Below are 24,964 nucleotides of genomic sequence, written 5' to 3'. Positions count from 1 at the left end.
AAGGAGGAACCCTGTTGGGCAAGTGAAAGAATAAACAAAAGGACATTAGATAGAGAAGAAGAAAGAAGACCAGTAGACCTCTCTGTACAGTACGAAACAAAACGATTCCACCGGCAGGCGTAAATCGACTCAGTAGTGAGACGCCTGGCTGCCAGAATGACATCAGACTTCAGGAGGAAGGTCATAAACCATCAACTGTCGTTGCTCAACCTCCACGTGTGAAGCCGCAAAGCTGACAGGTTTGGGTGGAGAAACTTCCGCTGCTGATGCGACAGAAGATCCTCCCGAAGAGGCAACCTGATTGGAGGACTGATGCTCATCTTGAAGCTCTGGATGCGAGACTCTCCGTGCCCAATCCAGAGCCACTAGGATTACTTGGGCCCTGTCGTTGTTGATTTTCTTGAGAACTCTGGGCAGAAGTGGTATGAACGGAAACGCGTACAGGAGGCCTGAACTCCACTTGCGATGAAAAGCGTTGCCTAGCGATAGCCCCCTTGGAAACTCCAATGCGCAAAACTACTGACATTGCGTTTTCTCTACGGAGGCGAACAGATCTAACCAAGGCTCTCCCCACTGCTGAAAGAGTTCTTGCGCCACCTCCGGATGGAGATACCATTCGTGATCCGCTAAGCATTGCCAGCTGAGTTCATCCGCCCTGGCGTTCAGAGAACCTGCCAGGTGTTGAACCACCAGGGATATGCCCTGATGTTCCAGCCATGTCCAGAGACGCAGAGCCTCTTGACAAAGGGCTCACGACCCCACACCACCCTGCTTGTCCATGGACACCTGCACTACCTCCCTTTCACAACAGGAAGAAATGCTTTTAATGCTAGCCAGATCGCCTGAAACTCCAACAAGTTGATATGGAGCCCAGATTCCACCAGAGACCAGCGACCTCTGATCTCCACCTCTCCCAGATGGCCGCCCCATCCCAGAAGTGACGCACCTGTCACTACTATGAGATCTGGTTGGGGAAGGGAGCGGAGTCTGCCTTTGACCCAATCGTTGTTCACTAACCACCACTGCAGGTCTTATGCAGTTCCCTCTTAGATCTGAACCGTGTTGGTAAGACTTCCCTGATGCTGTGCCCATTGGAATTTCAGGTCCCATTGCAGAGCCCTCATATGCCATCTGGCATGTTTGACTAACAGGATGCAGGAAGCCACGAGCCCCAACAGCAATCCAGGGTAAAGGCCGAAACATCGGTATCATAACCTGAATATTCTGGACTCGTTAAGCAGGAGGATGGGCCCGATACTGCACTGTGTCCAGAACAGCTCCGATGAAAGTGAGCTTCTGAGAGCGAGTCAGGTGAAACTTCGCCACATTTATTGTTGAACCCTAGCGAATGCAGGAGGTCCGCCGTCGTCTGGAGGTGGGTGAAGAGAGCCTGGGGTGTCGGAACCTTCAACAGCCAATCGTCTAAGTAGGTGAAGACTGAAATCCCTAACCTGCGCAGATGAGCTGCCACCACCGCCATCACTTTGGTGAACACCCGAGGGGCACTGGTGAGACCGAAGGGGAGACCGGTAAACTGAAAGTGCTCGTGGCCCACCTTGAACTGCAAGTAACGCCTGTGGGCAGGCAGGATGGGGATGTGAAAATACACATCCTGCAAGTCCAATGCTACCATCCAGTCTCCTTGGTCCAGGGCAGACAAGACCTGAGCAAGAGTGAGCACCTTGAATTTCTCCTACTTGAGGAAGAGATTGATGTCCCTTAAATCCAGGATAGGGCGAAGGCCCTTGTTCTTTTTGGGAATCAGAAAGTAGCGGGAATAACAACCACTGCTTAATTCGAACATCAGGACCCTTTCTATAGCTCCCTTGGCCAAGAGAGCCATAACTTCCTTGCGGTCTCCATCAGCCGTTCTTTTATTGGAGGGATAGAAGGAGGGAAAGACTGGAAGGGGAGGGAAGAGCCCTTCCATATGATCTGCAATACCAATTTGTCCGTTGTGATGGAATGCCAGTGAGGGAGATGAAATTGAATCCACCCTCAAAATGGACAGACATGGTCCTGCAGAACCACACTAGGAGGGCTTTGGCGCAGTGGAGGGGGCTGTGTGGTGACCCGACGCATGGAACCAACACTGCACCCGCAGCCCCCATGACCTGAAGGAACCAAACTTCGGCGCACGAGTGACCCCCAGACGACCCTCTGTCTTGCCAAGGTGGTGGCTGTCCCACGAAGCCAGCCAAACCCCCCACGCCCCGCCTGCCTGTACCTGACCGGCCCTGAGCTGCTGGTGTTGTAACTTTGGGGTTGCCTTGAACCCCCAACAGTGGGCTGCCTATGCCCCAGGACTGAGACTTGTAAGTGTTTTACTTACCTCCTAATCTAACCTTTACTTACCTCCCCCAGGAACTCTTGATTTTTGCACTGTGTCCACTTTGAAAATAGCTTATTGCCATTTTTACAAAGACAACATGATATTGTTTTTATTCAAAGTTCCTAAAGTATCTAAGTGAAGTACCTTACATTTAAAGTGATGAATGTAAATCTTGAACCTGTGGTTCTTAAAATAAACTAAGTAAAGATATTTTTCAGTATACAAACCTATGTGTGTGTACAACAAATGCTTAACACTACCCTCTGATAAGCCTACTGCTTGACCACACTACCACAAAATAGAGCATTAGAATTATCTACTTTTGCCACTATCTTACCTCTAAGGGGAACCCTTGGACTCTGTGCACGCTATTTCTTACTTTGAAATAATATCTACAGAGCCAACTTCCTACACTGTGTGTGTGATTATCCATAAATACAGTGCCACTGTTCACCAGAGTGCAGAATACCAAACGCAGGAGATTTTGTATCTTGTTTTTAAAGTAAGTAATTTGTTATACCATGTGTGAATAAGATGCATTTTTGCCTTATACCCTGCATATAAAAGCGCAAGATCTGCATTTCTTAGCCATGTATTGTTATATAGATTTGTATGGTGCAGCTAATCTCCTATGAATGTATCCAGGCGCTGTAGCAGGTGGGAAGGGGTGGGACCTAGGTGTTGGGTGTGTAGCCCAGCAGAAATTAGTCAGCCAGCTTTTCAGCTTCTTGCAAAATTCAAGAAGTGAGGAGGAGGCCTTGATGCATTGGAAGAAGTCATTCCAGGTCTTGGGTCTGATGTGGGAGAATGCTCAAACATCAATGTGACTGACCTCAGGTGTCCAGTGAGTTAGTGGAAATGCAGGTGGTTGTTCAGTTATTTGTGCAGTGCTTTGTATTTGTTCCTGAGGAGTTTGAATTGGCTTTTTTTTGGATGGGGAGCCAGAGGATGTCTCTAAGGTGTGTTGAGATGTGGGTATGTAGTAGGAACTCAAGGATGAGTTTCGTTGCGATGTTCCGAATAGTCTAGAAGAGAAATGTAGGAGGTGGTTGGAGATCTGGCATAATGTGTTGTAGTCTAGTCTACTAGTGATGAGGACTTGCATGATGGTGCCTCTGGTGTTCAGGGATAGCCATTTGAATTTTTTGCAGAGCACATGAAGAATGCTGGAGTTAACAGTGTCATGCCATAGTGTTGCGTTGAGCTTGTCCTCCAAGATGATTCCTAGGTTTCTGATGTGGTTGATTGGAGTGGGTTTTGTTCCAAGCCCTGATGGCCATCATGTGGGGTTCTTGTTCAGGAAGATCAGCACTTCATCCAGTCTGCTATGCTGATAATGCATTTAGAGAAGTTGGTTCTGATCATGTTGGTAAGTGGGGTAATATAGATGTTGAACAGGTGTGGGCTGAGTGATGAATCCAGAGGGTCTGCAGATCAGCTCCTTTCTGATGTGTGCAGTGATAATCTGAATTGCTAGCTTCTTCCTGTGACGAAAGATCCTATCCAGTTGAGGACTGGCTGATCCTTAGATACCTATGTCATACAGTGTGGTGGGAGACTGTATTGAAGGCTGCGCATTGTTCGAGTAGGATGAGGGCTGTGGTTTCTTCCTGGTCCAGTAAAGCAAAGATATTGTCTGCGGCCACAATGAGTGCTTTTTCTGTAGTTTTTCTACAGTCCTGATTGGATGTGGTCTAGTAGGTTGTGGTCTATGAATTCTATTGATTTCTTTCACCATCACTTTGGATGTGTAAGTGAACAGCAAGATGGGACGGAAGTTACTCGGTTCACCGGGGTCAGATACTACTTGTTTTTTTTTGTTTGTTTTTTTTTAGAAGAGCATTGACTGCTGCATGTTTCCAGCCTTCTAGGAAGGTAGCAGATTTGATGAAGGTGTTGTTGATGTGGGTGAGGGCGCTGGTGAAGTGTTCCTCCTATGTTGCAGACGTGTTGGGGCATGGGTCTGTAGGTGCTCCTGGGAGTACCTTTTTCATGACTGCTGCAGTGTCTTCTTTGGTGAGAGTTTTGCATTCAGTCAGGTGTCTGTGGTGTTCAGGTTGACAATGAGATCTCTGGGGTCTATTTGTTGTTCAAAGTTGCTGTGGAAGACGTTTGATAATTTGACACAGAGTTCCTATAAAGTTGTGATGGTGTTGGTTGCAGCCTCGGGGTGGTGAATCCTTTGACGATTCTGAAGATCTCCTTGCAGATTCTGGAGCTTGTCTCTAACTCATTCAGTTGGTGCTGGCCTTTTGGTGTCTATTAGAAGTTAGTGGTAGCAACTGAGCGTGGCCTTGTGGATGGTTCTGGTGTCTGCATCATGGATGATTCTTCATTTTCTTTCTAGCTTCTTGAAGTAGCATTTAGATTCTCGGAGTACCTCGGTATACCAGCTGGCTTGTTAGTTGGTTCTTTGTTGCTTTTGATGGGCTCAAGGGAGTATGCTCAGTTCTTTATCTTTTATGAGTTGATGTCTGTAGGAAGTTGGCTCTGTATGTGCTATTTCAAAGTAAGGAATAGCATGCACAGAGTCCAAGGGTTCCCCTTAGAGGTAAAATAGTGGTAAAAAGAGATAATACTAATGCTCTATTTTGTGATAGTGTGGTCGAGCAGTAGGCTTATCCAAGGAGTAGTGTTAAGCATTTGTTGTACATACACATAGACAATAAATGAGGTACACACACTCAGAGACAAATCCAGCCAATAGGTTTTGTTATAGAAAAATATCTTTTCTTAGTTTATTTTAAGAACCACAGGTTCAAATTTTACATGTAATAGCTCTTTTGAAAGGTATTGCAGGTAAGTACTCTAGGAACTTTGAATCATTACTTTAGCATGTATACTTTTCACATAAAACACAATAAGCTGTTTTAAAAGTGGACACTTAGTGCAATTTTCACAGTTCCTGGGGGAGGTAAGTTATTGTTAGTTTCAACAGGTAAGTAAGGCACTTACAGGTTTCAGTTTTTGGTCCAAGGTAGCCCACCGTTGGGGGTTCAGAGCAACCCCAAAGTTATCACACCAGCAGCTCAGGGCCGGTCAGGTGCAAAGGTCAAAGAGGTGCCCAAAACACATAGGCTATAATGGAGAGAAGGGGGTGCCCCGGTTCCAGTCTGCCAGCAGGTAAGCACCCGCGTCTTTGGAGGGCAGACCAGGGGGGTTTTGTAGGGCACCGGGGGGGACACAAAGTAGCACAGAAAGTACACCCTCAGCAGCGCGGGGGCGGCCGGGTGCAGTGTGCAAACATGCGTCGGGTTTCCTTCAGTTTTCAATGGGAGACCAAGGGGTCTCTTCAGCGAGGCAGGCAAGGGGGGGGGCTCCTCGGGGTAGCCACCACCTGGGCAAGGGAGAGGGCCTCCTGGGGGTCACTCCTGCACAGAAGTTCCGTTTCTTTAGGGGCTGGGGGCTGCGGGTGCAGGGTCTTTTCCAGCCGTCTGGAAATGGAGTTCAGACAGTCGCGGTCAGGGGGAGCCTGGGGATTCCCTCTGCAGGTGTCGCTGTGGGGGCTCAGGGGGGACAACTTTGGTTACTCAGTCGTAGAGTCGCCGGAGGGTCCTCCCTGAGTTGGTTGTTCTCCACCAGTCGAGTCGGGGTCGCCGGGTGCAGTGTTGCAAGTCTCACGCTTCTTGCGGGGAATTGCAGGGGTCTTTAAATCTGCTCCTTGTAACAAAGTTGCAGTTCTTTTGGAGCAGTGCCGCTGTCCTCGGGAGTTTCTTGTCTTTTTCGAAGCAGGGCAGTCCTCAGAGGATTCAGAGGTCGCTGGTCCCTTGGAAAGCGTCGCTGGAGCAGGTTTCTTTGGAAGGCAGGAGACAGGCCGGTAAGTCTGGGGCCAAGGCAGTTGGTGTCTTCTGTTCTTCCTCTGCAGGGGTTTGTCAGCTCGGCAGTCCTTCTTCTTGTAGTTGCAGGAATCGAACTCTGTAGGTTCAGGGAAGCCCTTAAATACTAAATTTAAGGGCGTGTTTAGGTCTGGGGGGTTAGTAGCCAATGGCTACTAGCCCTGAGGGTGGGTACACCCTCTTTGTGCCTCCTCCCAAGGGGAGGGGGTCACATCCCTAATCCTATTGGGGAATCCTCCATCTGCAAGATGGAGGATTTCTAAAAGTTAGAGTCACCTCAGCTCAGGACACCTTAGGGGCTGTCCTGACTGGCCAGTGACTCCTCCTTGTTATTCTCATTATTTTCTCCGGCCTTGCCGCCAAAAGTGGGGGCCGGGGCCGGAGGGGGCGGGCAACTCCACTAGCTGGAGTGTCCTGCGGGGCTGTGACAAAGGGGTGAGCCTTTGAGGCTCACCGCCAGGTGTTACAGCTCCTGCCTGGGGGAGGTGTTAGCATCTCCACCCAGTGCAGGCTTTGTTACTGGCCTCAGAGTGACAAAGGCACTCTCCCCATGGGGCCAGCAACATGTCTCTCGTGTGGCAGGCTGCTGGAACCAGTCAGCCTACACAGATAGTCGGTTAAGTTTCAGGGGGCACCTCTAAGGTGCCCTCTGTGGTGTATTTTACAATAAAATGTACACTGGCATCAGTGTGCATTTATTGTGCTGAGAAGTTTGATACCAAACTTCCCAGTTTTCAGTGTAGCCATTATGGTGCTGTGGAGTTCGTGTAAAACAGACTCCCAGACCATATACTCTTATGGCTACCCTGCACTTGCAATGTCTAAGGTTTTGCTTAGACACTGTAGGGGCACAGTGCTCATGCACTGGTACCCTCACCTATGGTATAGGGCACCCTGCCTTAGGGCTGTAAGGCCTGCTAGAGGGGTGTCTTACCTATACTGCATAGGCAGTGAGAGGCTGGCATGGCACCCTGAGGGGAGTGCCATGTCGACTTACTCATTTTGTTCTCACTAGCACACACAAGCTGGTAAGCAGTGTGTCTGTGCTGAGTGAGGGGTCTCTTAGGGTGGCATAATACATGCTGCAGCCCTTAGAGACCTTCCCTGGCATCAGGGCCCTTGGTACCAGAGGTACCAGTTACAAGGGACTTATCTGGATGCCAGGGTGTGCCAATTGTGGAATCAAAAGTACAGGTTAGGGAAAGAACACTGGTGCTGGGGCCTGGTTAGCAGGCCTCAGCACACTTTCAATTCAAAACATAGCATCAGCAAAGGCAAAAAGTCAGGGGGTAACCATGCCAAGGAGGCATTTCCTTACAATGTCCTTTTCCATGTTGTTGGGTTGGTCAGTTTTGAGGGCATTGAACCAGCCTGCCTCTGTTACTTTGTTTCAGCTCCATGTGGTAGGTTGATGGGCATTGGTTTGTTTATATATTGTGTGGTGATTTAGAAGTTTGTTAGAGTGGTCAGTCCTTGTGAGTGGTGCAGCGGAGTTGTAGGTGATCCTGGTGGTGGTGAAGATTGGATCTAGGGTATGTCTTTCGATCTGAGGAGGGTCTGTAACAAGCTGGGTGAGTCTCATGTTGTCCAGGCTGTCAAGGAGGGCTGTGAAGAAAAAGTCCATCAGGTTCTTAAGGTAAAAGCTGGAGTCGCCAAGTAGCACGAGGTCCCTGGAGTTGATGGTGAAGGGGCAATAGTCTGTGGTGAGGTTGACAAAGTGGGTTTGTGGTCCTGATGGTCAATATATGAGGGTGCCTTTGAGAGTGAAGCTGTTGTATCTTTATATTCCAAAGTGCATGTGTTCCGTATGACAACCATGGATGTGGTGTATTTGATGGTGTCCTTGTGTATGGTTGCAAATCCTCCTCCTAGCTTGTAAACGCAGTCCTGTCGTGCCACCTTGGAGCCCATTAAGATGTCTACAACGATGTCTGGTACTGATGCAAGGTTGAGCCGGGTTTCCGTGAGAAAGAGAAGGTGCATTGTGCTGATACTGAGGAGATCCCAGATTTTGGTGTTGGTTGCTGATCGAACGGGTGTTGAGAAGCTTGCGTGCAAGTGGTCGTTGGGGGGTGCTGGTTTGGGGAGTTAAGGCAGTTGCCCGAATGGGAGGTGGTGATGTTGGTACTTGAGTGTGTGTGTGTGCGCTGCTGCAGGCAAAGCAGCAGTGTGTGCATGTGAAAGGTCCTACTGTGGTGTGTGGTGCAGTGCACCAGTTGGAGTGGCCACCTGGCTAAAGCAAGCAGAAGGTCGCTGTGATGTAGTGGTGGGTGCCAGTCAGACCAGGGTTCTTGGCTGTAAGCGTAGGCCAGGTGCAGACGAGTTTGCGTTTGGCATGATCATGCCACAGCCACAATTATGTAGGCCCTGGGAGGTGGAGGAGTATGTCAGGCAGTGGGTGAGGCTATCAACGCAGGAAGAGAGGCGCAGCAGGAGGAGCAAGTAAGAAGCAGGAGGTAAGGGTTCGGGGAGCATGAGGTGAGCATGAGAAAAGATGGGCGTAAAGCAGGAAAAAGACAGGATCCGAAAAGGCCAGTTAAGTCTGGGCCTTGGCACCAGCCACAATTTAAAAAATAAAAATAATAATAATCTTGCTAAAATTTTGAGTTGCAGGGAAAGTTTTTCCCAGAATACTTTCTTTGCCTTGCCTACGATTTTTAAGACATTTGCGTACTTTAATCTGGTCTTCCACCTCCTTGGAAAATATTTTTTTTTTTTTTTTTTTTTTTTTAATGAAGCGGTCCCCTATCCACCCCTCATGCATGTGCACACTTTTTTATGATACTTAGTGTTTGTCTGAAAAATAGTGATAATGAGATCCAATATATCATTTATCCTTAAAGTAGTTTGATTTCCACGTAAATGAGTTTCTCGACCCACTTCAAAAACTACATCTCCAACGGACACATCTTTGAATCTACTACACTCTATCTGCTTATGCTAGTTTTTTTTTGTTTTTTTTTCTCAAACATGTTTTTATTAGGTTGAATCTCGTGCAGACTTTACAATAGTGAGACCGGTGTTAACAGCTAAACCTAGCTGTTATCTTGACTCACATTATTACAGTGCATAATAAAAATCGTCACTAGTTCCATTATGATACAAATGCACAACCAGTTTGATAATAAGAAAACTAAGAAAAGAAGAGATAGAAAGAAAAATGCACAACCAGTTTGATAATAAGAAAACTAAGAAAAGAAGAGATAGAAAGAAATTAAATTAATAACCATATAACAAGTTGTAAACATAGAGCGGAGCTGGGAGATACATGTCCATTGCATTTAGTATATCTGAAACTTATGTAAGAGTCATCCATGTCCGTTGCAAGACACTCGGGTTGTAGATGGTTGCAGACCTTATCCCTTTCTTAAATTTGAAATAGGTGCAGAGATCTAATTCTAGGTGGGCATACCTCTGGATAGATAAGTTAATAATGGACCCCATTTATTTTTGAAGTTTAAAAAATCATCTACAAATATATCTGCCACTCTTTCCATGGTTAATGCTCTCCATAGACGGCTCTGCCATTGAGTGATCGCCAGAGCTTCTCATTTTTTCCAGGCCACCGCTATCGCCATTTTAGCAGCCCCTAGGCAGAGCCACATGATGGCCCTGTCCGCCCCCGTTTGAAACTGGAGAGTTTCATCTCTTAGCTCAAGAAGTGTGCAGCGGACCATAATCTCCATGGGATAGCCTAGTATATCTTTGATGTGAGCCAGGATTTCATTCCAAAAAGGGCAGATCGTGGGACAGTCCCACCATATATGTTTGAAATCTCCCTGTGCTCCACACCCTCTCCAGCACTGGTCTGTTGCATTTGGGAATATTTTCTTTAGCTTGGAAGGGTAAAGATACCAGTCGTACAAAGTTTTACTAGTTTTATTTTATGTATATGCTAACTCCCACATTAGTGAAATTTACATAAAAACACATTATAGTTCTCACTGTTTAAAGATTTTACAATTACATTTTCAAGTATGTTAAATATTTGTACAGTCGCTAGCAAATGTTGCCTTATAGAGTGAAGTAATTGCATCATCCAAAAGTCTTTTTGATCAGCGGAGTAAAATATCACTATTGTGATATTACTAGCGCTAAACAGATAAATAATACATGTACTTTTTCTTGTACTTAACAACCCCGTAGTGTCCCTGAGGCATCTTTATTGAAACTGTGCCAGCTGTCTGCTCGCATCTAGGGCCTACCTGTTTTAAAGTTAAAATAAAATATCCTAGCATCCATTTCCAGGTTTGCAACCAAATGAAATTCTATTTGACCAAATATTACTGCATAAAGTGTGTGCAAATTGGATGTGCACTGCTAAGCATTAAAACTACAAAAGGTATTTGATGGGACATGATGCAAGACACAAACGTTTTCCACAGTTTGAGCATAATTCCTCAGGCCAATAATCCCCAATTATTAGATGGGCATGTTCTTTCAAGGTGAATAGTCTCTTGTCTCTTATGTACCAAACTGCCAATAACCCCTTCCCGAAAAACGAATGGTCTGTTTCCTATGAAAACAAGCTGCTACTACAGCTGTAGTAAGAAATGTTGTTCCTGTTTTTGATATCTACAATGAGGCCACCTCTATAGCCATTGGTACATGTGCTGAATACTACTGTCTCGGTTCAGGATTATTACAGGTATCCAAGTGAGTTAAACAGCTTTGCATATCTTTTTCATATGGATAATTCTACCTGTAGATTCCTCACCTTAAAAAATTTCAAGTACAAGGCTGGACCCCAGAAAACTTTAGCAGTAGCTCCCCAGCACCAGCAGTTGACATTGACTCTGTTTCATTATCAAAAATAGAGTTGTGATGACATCAACGGGGCTGTAGAGCAACAGGGCCTGCGCCCTAACGTTAGTTCTTGCTTTTTCCATCCCTTGAAACTAGGTACAAAGTTTTGCTCTTCAGAGAATTTGGGGTTTTTTTGGTGCTAAAGGGACAGTGTCACCATCAAAGCAGTCACGCTTTAAGCTTTGTCAACAGTATACTACACACAGAACCATCACAGACCAGCACAAAAACTGTCTGTGATGTCTGCTCAAAGTATGACACTCGTTTTGCGACCTCTGTAGACAACTGCACCTTAAGTCAATGAAGGAGCACTGTGCCAAGCTATTTATGTCTCAATTCAAAGACGGTGATAGGAGTCGGAGCAAACCAGGTCCTGGTTGAAGTCACTAGCAAGGTCTAGGTCTCTTCCTGTGTCATTGCCCTATCAAGTTGAAAAGGGGGGCTTGGGCAATTCAAGAAGCAGTCATGTTATTCTTACCCTTGTTATTCCCAGATGCAGGTAAGACTTCTCCAGATCCATTTACCCTGGAGCCAGAGTTTGTAGAGATATCTCCAGGACAGTTTCTGGTAATTCCACATCCATCATCTTTACCACCACCGACTTCACCTCCTCCTCTGCTACAGCTGACGTTGGCATCCATCTGTCTGGAGTATTGGGAACCAGGAGTAGATACATATGGCTTCCTGCAAGCCATGAAGGATATTTCGGAAAGATGGTCGTCCACTCTGGTGCACCAGCTGGCCCCATGGGACAGCTGTGTATTAATCTATGTTCTTTACTGTGTATGAAATTGTTTTGTTAATATGCTGTTAGTAATCGTGTATGTCTGTAGTAGGCGATATATTTGTCCATACTTGATCTTAATCAAAAATAATAGTCTTAATAATAATAATGTTCTGGAGTAATCAAAGTGGAGATCAGAGGTGGTGACACTATTTAATGCAGAGTATAATAATTTTGTGATTTAGCAACTGTGTACTCAAAGTAATTTTGTTACTGGTCCTATGTAGCCTTTGTACTAAATCTATCCCTGCTAGTTACCTACTTTTGTTGATACCTACCATGGGACAAGGAGCAGGTTTTTTGGTTTAGTACTATAACTGCTCTTGGGCCTTACAAGTTCATCCCAGCACCACCCCAAATTTGGGCCCTAACTGACCCAATGTCATTGAGGTGGATTTTGCGACCAGTTGGCACTTAAGGACTTCCTCCCTTCTCCTCATGAACAGTTGGTCCAGATATTGACTGACAATACAACCACAATTGATACCTGAACAAACAGGGCGGTGGAGGTCTCATATTCTCTAGGTGGTCCTTCATGTGACTAGACCAAGGCGCATAAACAGTTTGACTGGTGACTAATCACTTGGCAGGATCCTTGAGCACCAGAGCCAACAGTGGGAGTCAGTAATCTTGCTGACCACAAGTGGCGCCTTTATCCGAAGGCAGACCTAGATCCCTTTGCTCTTTGGGGCCAACTTCAGATTGATTTGTTTGCCACTCACAACAACTCATGGCCAAACGTTTTGTGTCCTCCTGTATCTATTGCAAGGAGACTTCAGTGTGTGTTCAGTTGAAGTGAAAGTTTCCATTTCACTACGCACGTCCTCCCATATCCTTGATTCCTTGGATTGTGTTGAAGGTTCACCACAACCAGAGAAGCGTGTGGTGCAAAGACCTATGGCACCTCACTGTAGCAGCCTCTTCATCTACTGTTCAGATTGGATATATTAGTGCAGTAGGTATGGCAGATCATGCATCCCAATCTTTAAAGCCTACATCTTCATGTATGAGCAGTATCTACGGGCAAGGTTCATCTGACAGCCTTGTTACCGTTTCTTTGGTTACCAGTTAAACACCTGTTTGAAGTTTCCTGAATGGGTTGACAAATATGTATCCGCTCATACCATTCGTCATGCCAAATTTGGACCATTACATGGTCCTCTCTCCACACCTTTGCCCAACGTTGTTTGGATTCTGAAGTGAAAAGAGACTTTGACCATTCTGTGCTTCCAGATTTCCTAATCTGATCTTTCTCCATTGCATGGGAATCCATCCAAAGATGAGTAATCTCCAAGAGGAGGTATGGATCACAAGTAACTTTCCTTTGGTAACCATCTGTTCAGGGCATGTGTAGTTATAGATACACAGGCTTTGCACACTTCTGCCGTGTAGTGTTTGGTCCGGATGTGTGCAAGATTTTTCTTTGAAGAAGTCGCTCAAGTCACAAGTTCAAGTGACTCCTCCTCTCGGTTATAGTGCGCATGGGCATTGACTCCATTGTTAAATTTTCTTTCTACTGCCTGGTTCGCACGTGTGCCTTTGCTCTGTTGTCGACTTTGTCACGGTTCGCCTTTCAGGTCACATGTCACATTCCCTTTGTTTGTATTGTTTCCCATCGTGTTTCCTCCCTGTGCATCGAGATTCCGGTACATCGGTTCGAATTTGAACTACCCTCGTAGAGACTCACCGTTCAGGCCTCCTTCTGAATCTGTGTCTTTTCAGAATGCCCGATTGGTGATGGAATAGACGCCCTTCCATTACTGCTCACATAGTCGGTGCAGGGATGCTTCATGTGGCAAACACCTCGTCTGTAACCTGTTTTTGTCACCCAAGCACAGGGAAGTGGATTGCGATGTGTGCTCAAAAAAGAATCTTCGTGACCACCAAGCGTGCTGCCTAGGAATGTCACGCAGAACCATCAACGACACTCAAGATATCTTCGGTGCAGAACTCACCAAAAAGGACGCAAGCCACCGTCTGCTGCGAAGGAAGAGGCATTTTCCATTGAGGGCAGTTCTGACTCTGACCTCGAAGTCCACCTGGAAATTGAGAATGTTATGACAGCTTAGTAACCTGTGCATATGGTCTCCCCTGCCCACATACATCCTCCAGAGCCCTCCAAGAGACACTCTGCTCTTCTGGATCCATACTCGGAGGTCCTCGGTCCACCACAGCCTCCTGGCCATGATCAGCACTGACCAACTGGCCGCCTTTGGCGCAGAAACCGAAGACTTCAGTATCATGTAATTTGACCACAGAACGGCAGCCTGCGTCTTGACAATGTATGCTGAGCCAACCGTTGCCATCAGTTCAGAGCAGAGCTTCAATGCCGAAGACTAAATCCGGTTTGGAGCCGAAATCTTTGAAGCGGAGCTCCAAGTCCAGTTCGAAACATCAGCGGAGCCAATCCTATACAGACTCCAAGAACAGCTGGATGTGAGACAAAAACTGATCCCCATCCAGCCCCACTCCTGACACATCCTTGGAAAAGCTTTGACTCCTAACTCTTCCATCACTTAAAAGAAGGGTAATGTTTCAATAGGCTTTGGACATGCCAGTTTCTCCCAAACAGAGAAAGTGTGTACAAAGCTACCCCTTTCAACAGCCTCTCCACCACCACCTGCTTCACCTTCTCCACCGCACTATGGAGAAGATCCATTGCCACAAGAGTGGTGGTCTCAGACGCTGCTGGTTATGGTGGGACACAAGATACATTAGGGGAAAATACCACAAAATGACCTCTGGGATGCCTATGATACTGATCCCTCTGCGGACCTTGCACGCCTTTCTCTTTCCTCATGACACCACCCCTTCCCATGAAGTTATAGCCATAGCTGCTGCATTCCACGTCATTAAATTACATAAAGAGCCTCTAGAAGAGGACTTCGTTTTTGATACACTCTAACACCAATAGGGCTACACAATATCTCCTTATGTTGAAGGGAATGTTACACAGCAGATATATTTACGTATCCTATCACTGCTAGGGTCATAACCGGGTTTGACAAAGTACAAGCCCTCCACATCTGACCCTATATACATTAGGGGCCAGTTGCCACCAAATTCCCTTGTCACCACCACTGCTCGCAAACGCTCCCATTCGCAGGCAAGTGGGGTTACCCCACTCCAGATAATGAGTAAGCGGATCAATGCTACGAGGGAGAGAGTTGCAGCACAAGCAGCCAGTCATTGGTGAATCGCCAACTCTTGGGGCTTTCTGGCGCGCTATGACTGAGCCCATGGGGATGAAATGGAGAATCTCCTCTAGTATCTCCGAGATGAGCACAAAAAGGGTTGCCAAGAACTCATGGCAGAAGGCAAACTCATCTCTAAAACCTCTATACACTGTGCACTAGATGCTGTTGACGCCGCAGCTAGGGGGATGAACACCAGTATACTACTTAGACACCATGCATGGATTCATATTTCATTCTTTAAACCAGAAGTATAGCAAAATTTACTCAATACGCCATTTGACAAGGAACAGCTCTTTGGGCCTCAAGTAGATGCTACATTAGAGAAAATCAAGAAAGACACTGAGTTGGTTTGGGTCCCTTCATATACCTACTCTTTGTGGCACCTTTTGTTAAGCTCAAAAACAACTTCCACCTCATATCAGAGACAGCAGAGCCAAAGTAACTCCCCAAGGTGCTGCTATTGTGGTTCTTACAGAGGCAACACTGCTGAAGGTAGGGGTAAGGGTGCCTCCCCACGTGGAGCAACACCCTCCACCAAACAATGACTTTCCTCTCCTGCACCCCAATCATTTAACACCTGCAGGGGTCGATCACAGGATTTTCTGCCCACTTGGCAACTTATTACATCAGACCAGTGGGTGCTAGCTATTATCCAATATATCAATTGTCTGTAGCTCATTACTGCACCTCCCTACATTCCACCTCGCACTCAGAGGCTATCACTGGAAAACCAAGCATTGCTCAAACAAGAGGTTCAAGCTCTTCTTCTCAAGGGAGCTATAGAACCATCCCTCCTCAATATCAGTCCTCAGGAGTATACTCTCTATACTTTGTAATCCCCAAAAAGGATGGGTCTTTACGGCAAATCCTACATCTCAGACCACCAAAAGAATAGATTCTGTCAGAGCACTTCCATAGTCACCTTGCAAGATGTGATTCCACTTCCTCAACAGGGGGACTCTATGGGTACTCTAGACATAAATAATACCTGTTTTCACATCCCAGTACAACCAGTTCATCACAAATATGAGGTTTGAATTGGCCTGCAAACATTATCAGTTCAAACTCCTTCCTGTCTGGGTGACTACTGCACCCTAGGTATTCACAAAGTGCCTACCTGTGGTAGCAGCTCATCCGTGCAGACAAAAACAGACAAAAAGTCCACATATTTCCATATCTGGACAATTGGATCATCAAAGCTAGCACTCATCAACAGTGTCAACACACTCCAATTACACTGGACCTGCAACCCCACTTGGAGTCACTGTCAATGTTGCCAAGTCTCACCTACATCCTCTACAGTTTCAGCCGTATCTGGTGACTATTCTAAGCACACAAATAGAATTAGCCTATGCCAAGAATTTTCAGACTGTTACCTCAATTTAAGGTGAATCAACAACGTAGTCGGGACAGTTGTGCACCTCTTAAGGAGGCTGCCCTCCTGCAGTGCCATAGTACCCCATGCCAGGTAAGACATGCACCTGTTACAGGAGTGTTTAGCTTGACAGTGGTCTCAGTCACAGGGTCATTTAGACGATCTAGTGTTGATAGACCACCAGACTGATCACTCTCTGCTGTGGTGTAATGCCAACAACTTGTTGAAAGGGCGGCTTTTTCTCAACCTTGTTCCCTCACATTACTGTTCTCATCTATCACAAACCATTTGGAGATGGGACCTGCATCCCAACATTCACCTGTTAACGGATTATCTCTCAGGCAGTGGAGATTTTGCAGATGTCCTCAGCACTATGCAGCAACAATTCCACAAGTGGGAACTCCACATACAAGTCCTCCCATACTTCCACAGACAGACCTTTTTGCAACCGCAAACTTAGTGATCTGGCTCCTGAGTTCATACAGTTTGATTACCTCAATCTACCACCTGAGTGTAGGACCATTCTTTAAGAAGCTCCTAGGCCTACCACCCATGCATGCTATGTTGCAAAATTGATACAGTTTGTCTGTAATTGCTATTCAAAGCACATTGATCCTTTTAAATCTAATGTACAAGACATTGTCTGTTACTTGCTTCATTTACAAAAATCTGGACTACCATTTACATCTATAAGATTGTCTTGCTGTAATAGCTGCCTATCTACAGACTAGACACCATATTTTCTTATTCAAAGTACGAGATATTAAAACCTTCATAGAAGGGCTCAAGAGTTATTCCACTATGGTTTCAACCTGCACCCTCATGGAACCTTAACATTCTTCCTATTTGACTTATGTGCCCTCCGTTTGAAGCCCTACATACATGCCCTCTTCAGTTTCTTTGTTGGAAAAGGGCATTTTTAATTGTATCACTTCACTTACACGTGTTAGTGAGCTCCAGGCTTTAACTTTGGAAGAACCTTTCTTCCAGCTACACAGAGAGGGTGTCTCTCCCTACCAACCCCAAATTTCCTCCCTAATATTTTCTCATTTTCACCTCAACCAATCAAAGGTTACTGGTCTTTTTCCCACAACCACATTCAGTTGCACAGAGGACTCTCTACATTTTAGATGGTAAAAGGTTCCTTGTGTTCTACATTGGTAGAACTAAAACATTCAGGAAAACTAAACAACTATTTGTTGCTTTCTCACCTCCCCATAAAGGAAAATCTATATCCAAATCAGGCATAGCCAGATGAATAGTTAAGTGCATTCAATCGTTATGCTAAAGCCAAAAGAACTTTACATACACATCCTAGACCACACACTACTAGGAAGAAAAGAGAATCCATGGCTTATCTAGGTAACATTCTAGTAGCTGACATATGCAAAGCATCTACATGATCCACACATTTTACAAAATGTTATTGTTTGGCTCTTTTAGCACACCAACCAGCCAATGTAGGTCAGGTGGTGCAACATCCACTTTTTCAGACTGCTGCAACACCCACTGGTTAGTGACCACTTCTGAGAGTGACTGCTTTCCAGTTTATGCAAAGCATGTGTATCTACAGCCACACATGCCTCAAATGTAATATGTTACCCTGTAAGCATCTGTCCATGGCATGTAGTGCTGTAGATTCATATGCACCCACCTTCCTCCCCAAACACCTCTGGCGTTGTAGTTTCTCACATATTCACATGGACATATCATTACTTACACTTACTCAACACTCCATTATCACCATCCTGCAAGAAAATAGTGTAACAGTGGTGTTGATGCCAATGCATACTATCACTGAGAGGAGGAGTTACTCGACCGCGTGACTCGAAAGACTTCTTTGAGGAAAAACAGTTTGCACACATCTGGACCCAACACTAGATGGTAGAAGTTTGCAAAGCATGTGAATTTACAGCACTACATGCAACAAACATATGTTTAAAGGGTCAATCATTCTCTCTGGTGGCCACTCTACCTGTAGGTTCCTCATTTACCCTCCCATCACCCCCCTTCATCTGGAGACAGTGTTTGTCCCCTTTTTAAAGATGGCAAGTTAGTTTCACACTCTACTAATATACCAATATCAGTCTTCTCAAATATGCCTCGAAAGGCGTGTTAATAGAGTGGAACTGACGTTAGGGCACCGGTCCTATAGCTGCATAGATGACACACTGCGTCTGACGTTGAAATTGAGTCAGCTCCACTTGCTGGCAGAGGGGGGGAAATACTGCAAAAGTTTCCAGATCGAGTCTTATGCCTGTGATAGTTAGGAATCTGCAGGAAGATGCAGTATCTAACAGAAAGATTGTTACCAATGGTAACATTGTTTTGGTTAAATATTCCATTCTTATTTGGTGAGTCAAATCATAAGAGGATGATTGGGATAAGGGAAGGGACATACTTAAAGGCAGGCCCCAACCATGATTTCTCCATGTACCTTTTCAGCTGAACTCTGAAAAATAAAACATGCTATAAGCATGATCCAGAATTTAGCACTGAGCTCAGTTTCTGAAGTATTCCTTTAAATTTCTTGTAAATCCATTCACAAGTTTGAGAAATGTCTTTGAAATTTTAACATGGCTTCACTCAGATAGTTTGTGTATGACATGCCATTCGAATTGATTAACTTGTCCAACCACATTATTTTTTCTTGCAGCGTTATCATATAAAACCTACAATCAAGTTTTGTTATTTTCATTTTAGCAAATAGAAGAATTTTCTGATGTTAACGAAGGAGAAAAAGAAGTAATGAAATTATGGAACCTTCATGTCATGAAACATGGGTATGTGGGTGATTTCACTGTTTTCTCGTGACGTGATTTTACAAAACTGAATATCAATCATTACTGTAATAATCGTTATAGTAGTAAAACAGACATTATCCTATGTCTAAATCTATTTCACATATGGTAAGTATTTAACAGTACATCTTTAACTCACATTATTAATGTTACAAGGTCCACTTTGTAACTGATCTAATTAAGATACAGCCCCTATTATTATGGCATAAAGTGTGGACCTCTGAGCACACCGGATTAAACCAGGCCATACTATCCGACTGCATGAATCTAACATACTCGCTTAGAGTTCCCTGGCTAAGATATATTATGACCTTTTTTAAAAATATGGGCTGCGAAGCATATTACCAAAACCCACAATTAATGGAAAAAATAACCAGGAGAGATTTGAGGGCTCTGACTTTGAAGCACCTGGATGAACAGAGATGGGAAGTGGAATAAAAAAAATCTACAGTAATGTCTAACCAACTAATTCTGTTGACGGATGCAGTCCAGCCCTACTTAGTAAGCGTGGCAAATCCCCGACATCGATTTGTCCTTACAAGATTCCGCTTAAATATCTTCCATCGGCTAGTAACCTTTCCGATTATGTGCGACTGGAGTACAGTTATAAGAGTATGTCCATGTGATGCAAAAGCTCCCCAATCTACAATGCATGTGGTCCTCTTTTGTAAATTTTATGATATTCCAAGAAAACGTATTTTATTGCCTTTTTTAATATCGACTAATTTGCGTCAGTGCCGCGACGCGTATTTTAGCTTACAGATTTTATCCTCTATTGAAATGTGTGGAATTTTAGCAAACTTTTTATGTACAGTACTCTCTGTAAGGAAGTCTATGGGCGTACTGAACTAATTTTATTTGGAAATTTGGAATTTCCGGTAAACTCCCCACTCTCCAGAAAATACTGTAATTGAACTCGATTTTGCACTGATGTAAATTTATCAAGTTTTATATACCTGTCCTTGAATGAATTATGATGTGTTTTATTATCTTCCCTATTTATCATTTTTCTTATACATATTTATTAATGTACTATTACTTGTTACTTTTATGGCCTGTTGAAAGCCGAATAAAGTCTGTTTGATGATGATGATGTTACAAGGTCATTCAATACAGTATTGTAAAGAAAGACATATAAAATGGCAGTATAGTTTTCTATAGAAACATTGAATCTCAATTTGAAAGCAGACTGCATGCTTCTGTAATTCTTTGGGGACTGAAAAGCGTTTTTTATGATGCAAATATTTCACTTAATCATCTGATTATGTAATCAAAACAGTAGAATGTCTGTGCATATGTGGGATTCTGAAACAAAGTTTTGAAATGTATACAATTTCAGTCTGGTGTAGAATAGAAACCAGCCAATGGGGGGTGGTGGGGAGGTAGTATTTTTTGAGTGAGATGGCAAGAGGTGGTGCTTTCAGCTGAAAAAACACTTCAGATGCATATCACCGCAGATTCCTCATTTTGTGAATATCCTCAGGGGTCAGATTGGGTCCCAAAACTCAAAAAGGAGTTCTCCTGCGTGCTGGCACGTGATGCCATGATAATAAGTGAAGAGGTGAGCCAAATACAATCACTACCCATCCACACTGACATCAGCTCCTTTGTTTTTTGCACCTTCACCTTCCAATACAGAGCTGCACTCATCCTGATGCCTTGAAGAGATTTTTTCCTACAATGTTTTATCTCCGGTTCTTCCAGCGTGCTAGGGAGCATTGTCACCATCTGAGACTACAGGCTTTAAACCGTGTAGGGACTTAAGCAGTCAGATGTCTGTGGCAGATCTCCATGACGTGCTTCTGGTATTCAGGTTCCCCACTCAACTCCAGGGGCTACAACAACTGCCCCCAGATAATCGCAAAGCCATCAGAGAATGCAGAGCTCTTCATAACAAGCAGGTACCACTCCTGGTCGAACTAAAGAGTGCAGATCTGCTCCTGCTTCCATTCCCAAAGCCATTCCTCCGACAGATCTTCACAGTTGAAGTCTTTGTAAAAGTCCAAGCATGACTCTGCCCCTTCTCTTCCATGGGATCCTCATCAATAGTCATAAACATTGAATATTCCCGCCCTTGTGCGGGGACCCCGGAGCATATATATATAAAATACATACATATTATCATGTGTAAAACAGCAATGCAGGCTATAATCATAAATAGGCTAAAATGCTTTATTTCTATGCAAGTTTTTTTTTTTTTTTTTTTTTTTTTTTTTTTTATTATTATAAAATCACAATAGATCATAAATATCTACCTAAGCCCCAAAAACTGGACTTAGGGAAGTAAACAGCAGTAAATATCAGAGAAAAATAGAAAAAAACCACATTGAAAAACAATGAAGCATTCTTAGCCAATAGGCTGCATGCAGGTTAACACAGGAGAACCATAAAAACTTTGGCACCGTGCCTTTAAGACCCTGAGCACCTCCAGTATCCCACCATGCCTCAGGGGTGAAGGGAAGGTGACAGTTGGTTCACAGTTAGGTCAGTTCTTTTTTCCGGCTTCTTCTGAGAGGATCCTGGAGCATTGAGCTCTCAGTTTTTCTGAGTTTTCCTCAGAAAAATTCTTTAAAAAAGCGTTTTTTCACTTTTCACTCGACAAGTAACATCTTTGTCTGAGCTAGGAAGGTTTTTTCTGACAGAAAAATGCCATCTCTTTTTGTAAAATGTCCCTTTTGTGGGAAGAAGAAAGCCCAGTCAGACCCACACTCTCTGTGTATTGTCTGCCTGCCACAGAGTCACTGTCCTGACACCTGTAAGTATTGTAAGAACATGTCAAGGAGGACTCTCAAAGACAGAGAGAAGATCAGGCTACATGGGCTTCAGGAGAGGAAAAAGTCAACATCCTCTTCACTTCCCAGACCTACAGCAGAAGGAATGGCCCGATCGACGTCGACAGGTAGGATTGTACCTGTTTGTTCTCCATCGACATCATCGGCACCACCGTCTCACCGGCATAGATCGCCGTCGACGGCGACCAGAGCGACGTCGAGGGACAAAACGTCGAAGCATGGACACAGGGGTACATCTCCGTCGACGGCAGGCCGCCGTTCGGCGTCGAGTCATCTCCGGCGCTCCCGTTCGCCGTTGAGAACGTCTCACCCCTTGGCGTCGAAGGACACGACACCAAAAACACCTCGACGGCATGAACATCCGCCGTCGACCACTCGCCACTCAACGTCGAGACACACGACGGCGAGTAGGTCCAGGTCCCGCGACGGCAAGACCTTCGACGTCGAGGATGCAATCGACGTCGACACAACCTTCAGCTGTGTCACAGGCAGTAGAGCCAGCGGACAAAGCTCCCTCACCGGTGGTCTCTATAAGGAGTGCATCATCCCATTCCAGAGCATCGGGGCATGTTTCTCCCATCACAGCATCCCCGGATTCACAATACTCGAGGATGTATTCTCCTACTGCCTCATTACCGAGAACGCCATCACCTACAGCTAGAGCAGGACGGGCTCGTTCTGCTTCTCGTCAGCCGACCACAAGACCTGCACACTCTGCTACAGCCTCTCGGAGCAGGTCCCGTTCCCGAAGGAGAACCAGGTCACGAACACCACGCAGAAGATCACCTTCTTGGTCTTCTTCAGGATCGTCTGTGGGGCGCTACTCCCCCACACTCACAGATTCTCCACCTGCTAGGATTTCCCCGGTGGATGATATCACCACTTTTAATGAGGTTCTTCTAAGGGGAGCGCAGAAGCTAAATATTGAGGTACCGGAGCCGGCCACCTCATCCTCAGTTATCTTTGAGACCCTACAACACAGATCAGTCTCGAGAAAACTGCTGCCACTAGTACCGGGTTTGCTGCAACCGACTATGGACACTTTTCTGTCTCCAGCCACTCTCAAGTCTGCCCCGGCTAGGATTCAAAAGAAATACAAAGCTCCGGAACAAGATCCTTTATTCCTGCGGAAGGATCCGCCACCGGACTCTGTTATCTTAGCCGCAGCCAGAAAAACACACTCTGTGGCATCATCTTCCACAGTCCCCCCGGATAAGGAGAGCAGACACCTAGACTCTCTGGGGAGAAAGATGTGCGGTACGGCGGCATCTGCTATGAAGGTCTCCAGCGCCTCAGCACTTCTGGGCAGATATGACCGCTCTCTGTGGGACTCACTCCACAGATTTACAGAAAAGTTGCCCAGGGAAGATAGACAGGACTTCCAGGAAATCTTGCAGGAAGGGGGCCTAGTATCTAACCAGGTCATCAGCGCGGCGGCGGACGGGGCGGATTTGGCTGCGCATGGGTATGCGCACGGAATCTGCGCTAGGAGGTCTTCCTGGCTACGGCTCACGGGTCTGAAACAGGAAGCACAGCAGCGCATTTTGAACCTCCCATTCAGCGGGAGTTCGTTGTTCGGTACCCACGCGGATGAAGAGATGGCCCGAATGAAAACGGAAGTCGACACGATGAGGGCAGTGGGCCTGGAACGTAAAAAAGACTTCAGGCGGAGGTACAGGCCGTATGACAGACGACCATTCCAGCAGAGGGTTCAAACCCCTCACTGGTCTCAAAGGCCACAACAACGACAGGGACGTCCCCTGTTTCAGGCACGTAGACCCACAAGAGACAGAGGGTCAAGTAGACCTCAACAGTCTACAGCAAAGACACCATCAAAGCAATGAGGCATTGCTTCCCTCAGCACTGTGCACCACTCCGGTGGGGGGAAGTGTTACGCATCATCTTCGCGAGTGGCACTCAATCACAAAAGACAAATGGGTGCTCAATATTGTCGAACATGGCTATTCTCTCCTTTTCAAAAAACCTCCTCCACACTTGCCGCCAGCAAGGTGTTTTCCTTCTCATCTCAGCCTGCTACGCAAGGAAGTTCTTGCACTCCTACAAAAGAAAGCTGTAGAAAAGGTTCCTCCGGCACAAAAAGGAAAAGGGGTGTACTCCCGTTACTTTCTGGTGGCGAAAAAAGGTCAACAGGGCCTCTTCAGACCAATTCTGGACTTACGGCTCCTGAACAAGTACATAAGAAAACAAAAGTTCAGGATGCTAGCCCTTCACCAGATTGTCCCGCAACTGCATCAGGGAGACTGGATGTGCTCCATCGACCTACAGGATGCATATTTTCACATCCCAATAGCAACCAAACATCGGAAATTTTTACGTTTCCAGATAGCGTCACAGCACTACCAATTCAGAGTCCTTCCATTCGGCCTGAAGTCTGCACCCCGAGTCTTTTCAAAATGTGTAGCAGTGGTAGCGGCACACCTTCGAAGACAAAAAATATTCGTCTACCCCTACCTGGGCGACTGGCTAGTGAAGGCCTCATCTCCGGATCAGGCGAGAAAACATCGAGATATCGTTCTAAGAACTTTCGAGTCTCTAGGTCTTCAAATCAACCACGACAAGTCAACCTTGATTCCAACACAAAACCTCCACTACCTGGGAGCGATACTAAACACAGAGCTCCAAAGAGTGTATCCTTCGGAGGAACGACTTTTATCAATCCACAGGAAGTGTCAACATCTATTAACAGCCGATGCACCTACAGCTCGTCAGGTGACATCGCTTCTGGGCTCCATGGCTTCATGCATCTTCATTGTCCCGAATGCCAGGCTACGCATGAGGCCCCTTCAGGAGGCATTAGAGAACAATTGGAGCCAAAAGACTGGTCTCTGGGAGGACAGAGTTCGACTACCAGCAGTGGCTTTTCAATCACTACAATGGTGGATGCACAGACCTCACCTGTCGATAGGTTCTCCGTTTCACCAGACAATTCCAGTCGACACTCTGGTAACGGATGCGTCTCTTCAGGGTTGGGGTGCTCATCTGGGTTCCTTCCAAGCTCAGGGTCTGTGGTCCGACAAGGA

At 45.6% G+C, this 24,964-nt stretch overlaps 1 protein-coding gene across 1 annotated transcript in view; it reads left to right on the top strand.

Annotated features, from left to right (window-relative positions):
- SUZ12 (SUZ12 polycomb repressive complex 2 subunit) overlaps positions 1-24,964 on the top strand; it is a 628,949-nt gene that overhangs the window by 570,617 nt on the left and 33,368 nt on the right. Inside the window, exon 15 of the mRNA XM_069199996.1 lies at positions 19,034-19,113. Within this exon, the coding sequence (XP_069056097.1) occupies positions 19,034-19,113 (80 nt within the window). The remainder of the gene's footprint in view (positions 1-19,033; positions 19,114-24,964) is intronic.

This window comes from Pleurodeles waltl, chromosome 7 (assembly GCF_031143425.1).
Source record: "Pleurodeles waltl isolate 20211129_DDA chromosome 7, aPleWal1.hap1.20221129, whole genome shotgun sequence".
In the NCBI taxonomy this organism is placed as follows: domain Eukaryota; kingdom Metazoa; phylum Chordata; class Amphibia; order Caudata; family Salamandridae; genus Pleurodeles; species Pleurodeles waltl.
The sequence above is the reverse complement of the archived record's forward strand: the minus strand, read 5'-3'. Positions and strand labels throughout refer to the sequence as shown.